General features: G+C 38.9%; 1 protein-coding gene across 3 annotated transcripts in view; it reads left to right on the plus strand.

Annotated features, from left to right (window-relative positions):
• Positions 1 to 5,559, plus strand: part of LMO4 (LIM domain only 4) — a 16,983-nt gene extending 11,424 nt beyond the window's left edge. For all 3 annotated transcript variants that reach the window (XM_059375309.1, XM_059375311.1, XM_059375310.1), the window contains exons 4-5: positions 1 to 117; positions 4,764 to 5,559. The exon at positions 1 to 117 is cut by the window's left edge and continues 39 nt beyond it. In XM_059375309.1, coding sequence (XP_059231292.1) covers positions 1 to 117; positions 4,764 to 4,772 — 126 coding nt within the window. In that variant the 3' untranslated portion in view covers positions 4,773 to 5,559. The remainder of the gene's footprint in view (positions 118 to 4,763) is intronic.
• Positions 5,560 to 8,261: the final 2,702 nt, after the last annotated feature.

The raw sequence follows: 8,261 nt of genomic DNA on the forward strand, positions 1-8,261 counted from the left end.
GGAGATCGGTTTCACTACATCAATGGCAGTTTATTTTGTGAACATGATAGACCCACAGCTCTCATCAATGGCCATTTGAATTCACTTCAGAGCAATCCACTACTGCCAGACCAGAAGGTGAATACCTAGCAGCTGCTAATAAGCTTTATTAGGGCGAGTTGGAAGGTTCAGCCTTCAAGGGAGTTTTCCTGGGTGGTTGTGTTTTTGGGTGCCCTTTTATAAAGTAATGTAGACGATGCATACATACAGGGTTCAGAAGTAGTAGTGTGGACTGGTTAAATTGCGAATCTTTGGTAATTCAGAAAAGATCCTGACGTAGTTCTACGTGTAGCTTCCCTAGCATTGAGGAGGATTGCCACATGCAAAGTCAAAGCGTATAACTTCCATATTACCAGCTGTTTCTCCCTCTTGCCAGTTTGGAAATTCAGAACTAACGATGTGAATAGGTGATTGGGGGAGGCAAATTAGAATATGTATGGGAGGAAAAGGGAATAAATGTCTTTGTCAAGAAAATAATGATTTCTGTATTGGTCATAGCAGTTTGGACACCTGCCTCCCAAACCCAGTTTACTGTGCTTTTATTTTGAGAAGAGTTTTAAAAATATTCTGTAATTCCAGGGATGGCATTTTTGTTGATTGGCGTATATATAGTCTTGCAAACTGGAATTAAGTTATGACTTCTAAGACAGTTCTAGGTCTTGGCTAATCACTTTGGGCCACGAATCGCTTCTTTGAAGATTACGTATCTCCGGTCTTGATCCACAACTGGAAGGTTTTTGGACCAGAGTTAAAAGTGAGGAAATTTTATACAGTTGTTCAGATCACTTCAGAGGAAGAATGGCGATCAACAGTTGTCCAGCCCCCCCAACCCCAGCACTGGATAGTTTTAGATCTATTTTAATCTCCTTAATAAGTCCTATAGCTATGCAAGTGAGTGCATTTTGATAACTGCTGTGCCTAATTTGTAACAATTACTGTCAACCTTCAGTTAAGAGACTGTTCATTCTACACTGGCCCAGAAAAGAGTGAAATGTATGACTCGTGCGCATAATTTTATTCACATCATATTTCATACTGATTATGTATTGATGACATTGATTCATTTACTCTTTACAGCGCCACTTGCATGGATATTAAATCTTATTGACCACAGATGAATTTTAATTTCAGATTGGTGATAGATTTTTCCATCAGCTCTGATAGTATGTTTGACTTTTTCATCATTAACCCAGGCAATCACACAGCACTGAGTTATTGCATTGAAACAAAAAGTGCACACTTCACTTGGTAATTCTTTATGGATTTACAATAGGAACTTCATTAATGTCTGTTGTAAGGATCACAAAAAAAAAACAACATTTATCTGCAAATAGGAATTTAGCAAGCTTCAAAAGTCTCAGGAAAAAATATGAGGCTTCTTTGTCTTCTGCAATGCATTTTTTTAATGCCGTATGAGGGGGAAAATGACTAATATTTGAAAACTTTAAACCGTTTAAAATTATACTGCCACATTTTAATGCTGATTTTTATCATTTTCCCTTACTCAAATTTATGCCATGAGTTTAAATGTATTTTCCGTTTCTTATATTAAGTAAATGTCAATTCTATCGAAATAGGCACACTTTTCTTTGTTTAATTTACTAATATAGGAAGCTACCTAGTCTACCTTCTTAAGAACAGAAATCTAATTTTTTATCGCAAATTAACCAGTCCCCATCAATGAGATATTTCAAGCTTCGTTAAGGAATGCCAGTACATATAAATACTCAAGATTTTTATGGTAAGATTTGAATTGTAATGAAGTTAATCTATAGGGAAGAGTTGAGAACAATGGATAGGTAACATAAATACCATTCCCATTTAGAGGCAAAGCCATTTGCATTTACATTTGGGAGCAAAGAAGCCCAAAACAAAAAGGCAAGAAAAGATGCTGGGAATAAAATGGTTCATCTCTTCCCCATCCCTTCCCGTGTAAAAGCTTAGTTTTTTGCAGATTAGATCTTCAGGTTTGTTGCTGGTTTTATACCATTTCTTTCGCTGACTTGACAAAGCGTAAGAAATGATGGTTGCAGCTCACCACAGTGCAGCATGAGGATTCAGGGATGTGGAGACAAGATGGAAAACATAGCCAACTGTGCAATACTGTGCACAGGCACCAGCCGCGTTCGCTTGGGACTACGTGCAAAGGGCACGTACCGAAAGGGCGCTGGGTCTCCCAGTACTGTCTCCTTGGGTACAAGATGACGTAGTGGAGAGGTTTCAGGGAGGAAAGCTGCAGAAACATCTAGTTTGCATGCTTTATAAGATTGCGTGTGTTGTGCCTTTCGGATGGTCTACTGTCCTGCACACCTTTTTCAGGGTGGGAGAAGGTGTTCCCTTTGGAGCACAGAAAGTAGTAGGCAGCCAGAAAGAGTCAACCGGTATATCCTTCCTTAGTGTTGGAAGCCAAAAATAGACAGGTGGCCTTCAAAAATTAATAGCTCTTAAAAGGCAGAGGGAAGTATAACTTAAGGATATGTTCTTGCCAGACATTGGTAAGAAGCTGTGTTTTGGGGGTGATGTTAATTAAGAACATTTCCCTGTTGGCATAAATGTCTCACATATTTGCCCTCAGTGCTCCGCTCTCCAACGAGCACAGTCAATTGACAAGGTGGTTTTTGTCAATAAAGGTTTTGGGCAAGCCGAACGTGGTCCAGAGAGAGATTAATGAGAGGGCAAGGGGGAAGGAAGAGGTAATGAAAACACACTTCCTAGTGGAACGTAGGCTGCTTTTTTGGACCTTGAGAGTGCTTTACAATTTTCCCAAAACCCTGCGGTGTTTCTGTTCTGAAGGAGATGAGATGGGGAGAAATGACAGACCGCCCCACTTTATTATTTTCTTCACTCTCCTTGGTCTCCATGTTTTTGGTAGGGAAAATTGGACATCCATTTTGGCCCTTTTCCTTCTATTCACCGAACCAGTTACGTTTTTATTGTGTGATGGATAAAAAATATCGCCAGGCATCCTCTGGCTTTAAAGTAATGAGGTGATTGTTTGTACACCCCTTCTCTAAAGGTAGCTAATTGTATAGAAAGTATAGGTCCCCATAATGGGGTCCCTTTAAACTTTCATTCTCCTGAAATTTGTTGCCAGTGTCTGGGATGTGCGGTTTAGCTGTTGTTCCGCATCATTGGCTTTGGTATATTCTGAGAAAAAAATAATTTTTGAGTGTATAAATCCTGGAGTGTCTTGAGTGAAATCTCCCATCACTGGTGTTCAAGAATCTACAAAATTTTACAGCCTGTGTCATTTAAAGGAGGCTGGACCATCCTCAGGAGAATATTGCCTTCTAGAGAGTTACGTAAATACAATGAGGAATCGTGGCTAATTTCTTTTCCTCCCTCGTCTTTGCCTGCTCTGGAATTCTTTTTTCCACTCAAGAGTGGCTCTTCCATCTAGAATTCTCGGCACTTTTCCGTAAAATATGAGCTCACATCTCTTTGGTTGGAGATGTTAGCAAGTGTTGTAGTTGACATATCACTCCACTGTTCCCCCGTAGTTACATAATTGGTGCTGTGTGTGTCCATCGTAGAGGACATTTGATGCTCATTTATTAAATATGCTCGCAGGCTGCCGCCGCATCTTTGTTCTGGACAGACAAATTACCTTTCTCACACTGAGCTTCCACTCTGGGGAATTAAGCCTCCACCACTTTAATTAGCTTGGAAGTGGGGGGTTGCAGTTCCTAATAGACTTCAGGCTTTTAGTAAGTTAGGGAAAGGGTGAACCGAGAACTTCCTGGGAAGCTCAAAATGTCATTTAAAAACCATAAAAACCTAATATATATTATTTCATTTTGGTAATTGCAAACAGATTGAATTTGACGACTGTGTGGGTTAACATTTCTAACTTAGACATGAAAGTTAGACTTCCCTTGAACTCTGTTTTTTAATTGAGCACAAGTCATTAACATATTACATATGTTTGATTCATATATTTACAATATTTATATAATATTAAGTGACCTAGCAGATATGAAATACTGCAGATACAAAAGTGAAAAGTAGTATCTGAGTATTTGTATGTATGTGGTTGTGTACGTATATATATATGTGTGTGTGTGTGTGTACCATGTATGTGTGTGTGTATGTGTATATACACACACACACGAATTCAGACATAGCTTTAGGTTGAGAAGGACATGGGTGAATAGATATCATATGGGGAGATCAGAATGATCACTGCCAGTATTTGTTTAGGTTTTATTACATGCCAGGCACTGTTGAAAGTGCTCTATGTGTATTAGGTAATCCTTATAACAGCCATATTATCCCCCACTTTAGAGATGAGGAAACTGAGACACAGAGTAACTTTTCCAGAGGTCACACAGTTGAGCATAGTAAGCCAAAACGTCCTTGCGGGGCTCTCAGCTCTGAATGTGCATTGAAGGCACCCCTGGTAGGCAAGGTGTAATTCACTGTCTTCAGAAAAAAACTTGCTTTTAAGAGAGTTAAAGCAGTTCGTCGTAGAACTTTCCACCAGAAACTTTCCAAAAGTCCATTTATTGTCTCATTTTCTCTGCTAGTAAAACTGCAGAAAACGTTATGCTTTAGTTCTTCGCTGCCAGAGTAAGTAGTGTAGAAAGCCTCCATCAAGTCACAGTTGGAAAGTAATCTAATAAAAGAAGATTAGTGAACGTAGAAGGAGACAAAAGCAGTCATGTTTGAGTTTAATATCTCAAATTTAGCATTTTAGCTAAGATGCCCATTTTTATTTCTTGCAGGTCTGCTAAAAGGTCAGAGTAATGCAGAATGCGTGCCTTCATCTCAGATTTCGTTCATCACAGGTGGATCCCATGCGTCTTCAGTAGACAAGTCACCTTTGTAGCTAGCCACCAGTGCCAGCTCTGTGCATTGCACCTTCTTTAGTCTTGATTGCCCTTCCCGCATTTATTGGTGTATTAAAATGACTGAATATGAACATTAAGGACTCCATGAACCTGGGCTAATGGGAGACTGTAGAGAAAATGAAAAAAGATCCACCGGAGGACATCTTTGGGGGGGGAGGGAGCTGGGGAGGAGGGAAATGACTAATGAAGCTAATTAAAAGAAGCATTCAAATCTGCTTTCTACCCTCATTAACAATTAGCAGGGCACTGGCCAGAGTTTGTACCCTGTGTTTTACCTTAACAACATTCTATTTGCTCTTTGTATATTTAAGTGTTGTAAGGAAATGTGTTTCAATCAAAACTGAACATGAGATAAAAGGAAAGAGATGTGGCTTTTGTGATATTCTATCACAAACACTTTTATTGTATCTCTGTAAAATACAATGTATGTATGCATGTAAGTGTTCTTCGTCCTGATGTTGCTACTTCCATGGCAAAGGAAAAAAAAAAGAACGAAAAAAAAAGAAAAAAAATTGGAAAAAAAATCAGGCTCATAGCAGCTACTGTGTAGAAATTTCCCCCTACTTCTAATTTGCTGAATGAAGAAAAAAATCTTTTATTTGTGATATTTTCAGAGACATTTGCTCTAGTATGGTGTATTTAAATAATAAAAACTTAAAAGAAAAATGGAGTTCGGATTTAAACACTGTTTTTTCTCCTCTGTATCGGAAAAAATTCAGTAGTTTTTTTGTTTGGTACCAACTTCACTTTAAATCTTAGGGGTCGAGGGAGGTGGTGTGTATATTTATTTAGCTCTGGGCCTATAAGGTTTTCTTCGAATTACTTAACCGTGCCGTTTTTTGGCACGGCTACAAAGCAGTGTTTCTAACGGAGTCCTTTTTATAAGTTCAGAATATTCTGGTAACTTAAGCTCTTCATCCACTTCTATATCACAGTGAATCTTTTGTGTTTATATATAAATATTTGTTCGATTCTTCAGCTTTCACGTTGATTCTTTCTTCCTCAATAGGAAAGCCTTGGGTATGGATGAAAAGTGTGCTCAAGACTGTGACATAACCGTCCTGTTCTCTCTTCACCAAGTTTCTGGCTTTCCAAGGAAATAGCATTTTTAAACCATACCTGTACATATTGGGAAGTCGTTAGGGACCCAGAGCTCTTCAGATGTCTACAGGCGTCTTCAGGGGGTGAAGCAGCCATTTCCTGGTGAGCTGCTAGACTCCTGTGGTCGGCTGTGTGATTTGTTTATTTTGTTTTGCTCTTCTACTCCTCTGCAGGCTCTGCCTTTCCATATGTTTGGGGTAGGATTTGGCTTTCACTTAGTAGTCATCTTGAGAGATTCAGTGGCTAGTTCTAGGCTGCAGAGTATCCCCAACAGTGCATGCGTTGTGTGCAGTGGTCTCCTGTGGAAAGCATGTGTAGGTCAAGGATTTGGGGGTGTGGGGGGACAGGGCCAGTGTTAGAAGGAGGAGAAAACCAAAGAAGCTGCACTGCCAGGCTCGGGAGCAACTTTGAGCTACAACTTCGATCACAGGTTCCGAAAACCAGGTGTGTGTGTATAACGCCACTTGAAATATCCTTTCTAAAAATGGCATTTGTTTTATTTTCTCTTGTTCCAGAAAAGCTTCCAATGTAGACCTCTCAGGACAGGTTATATAGAGAGGTCTAGTTCTGTTCATCTCAACCAGCAGTCAGTTTCCGTTTGGGATCATCTGCTCTCTGAGACTCCAGTCTGGGAGGAAAAAAAGCAGTTGCTCAAAACTATGAACCTCCTGTAGGACAATTGAAAGGTAGAGAGTTAAAGTGAAGAGTTCTTTAGAGCTTTATGAAAAGAAAATGCAAGGGAAAAAAAAAATGAACAAAATCACAGACATAACAGTATTTGTTTGAGTTAAATCCTTGGGGAATTTCTAGGAACGAGTTCTGGTTCTTACATTTTTTTTTTTTTCTTTCCCTTTAAGATACTTTAAAGGAATGTGGACTCTTCAGGACAGAAAGGGGGAGATGTGTTAATAAGAATGCAAGCATCCTCTCTATTCTTTTTGGCATAAGCACTCATGTCCCCTATAGTGCAGAAATTCAAAGGGGCTAGTTAATAACTTTTAGTGAGTAATACAGTGTGGCATTTGGTGATGTGGAGGGCTCAGGTCATTAAAGACTTTAAATGAACTATTATATGGCTGACTCCGCAAGCACTGCTGCATATTTAATAACGAGCTTCTAAAAGCATTTCTTAAGTTGCAGACCTATAAGATTACAAATGTCACTCATGTTAGTGTAATCCACATGCAAGTGATGAAGCCTTCTCTTTGATGTGCTAAATTGGAGAAGGACTAATGGAGCTATGAATATACAATAGAACATATTTAAGTAGTAGTCTTGCTTTAGGTAAAACACTTTCTTGAAACCAGAGGCATTTCAGACAATAAAACCCAGCTCTAATGGGGATGCTCTGTGTGGGTAGAGAGCTCCTAAAAAACACTCAGGTTTATTCTGATGTGAGTGGTGATTGTGTTCATCCCCCAATCTCAACCTTGCTTAGGAAAAAAAAAAAAAAAACAAACCTCCAGCAGCTTGTTCACCTTTCATCCATTGCATTTGTGATGTTAGTGAGATGTACTCCATTCTTTTGATAGGACTTACTTAATATTAACCACGTCGTAGAGCAAGATGGCCTCCGATCCCTACAAGCAAGTGCAATTAAATAAAAGCAAATGTTACTGAGCCCTGCTGAACTGATTAAAAAAATATGTTTATGATAACATAGAAATGACTCAGTCATGCAAATTGTCACTCTTGCTAATGAAACGATTTTGTAAAAAGATTGTCCTCTGAAAAGGTTTAATGTTTTTTTTTTTTAACCCGTCTACTTAGATTTACACATCCCGAAAGGCAGGAGAGCCAGGAAGAAGCTTTCCAAACCAAATCGTTTGCCACCAGAAACTATTTCCAGCTCTTCATAATTTATTAGGAAATAGTTTAACACGGACTGTAGTGTCTTATAAAATGCAAAATGAGAAAACGGTCCCACCAAAAGGAAGCCTGTGAAATTGTCATCCTCTTGCCATTAATTGTATTGAAATTCTTTCTTTTGCTCTTATTAACACTGATATTTGAAACAATCATCTAAAATGAAGCTCTTAAATTAAATGGCTTTAAATGTCAATATAGCAAGATTCTAATGTGTACTACTATTTATATAAAATATTTCTTTAGAGGCAATAAATTCTACCACAGTGAGTCCAAGAGCTATAGATCAAGGCACCAGTGAAGAGTTTCCCTGTGGCCTGAATAATTGCATTTAAATTGAGAAGAGGTTGGCTGGAGACCTCTTCACCAGGGCATTCGAGGCCCGGTGTTCTGCACCCAAGACTC

This window comes from Mustela nigripes, chromosome 14, assembly GCF_022355385.1.
Source record: "Mustela nigripes isolate SB6536 chromosome 14, MUSNIG.SB6536, whole genome shotgun sequence".
NCBI lineage: Eukaryota > Metazoa > Chordata > Mammalia > Carnivora > Mustelidae > Mustela > Mustela nigripes.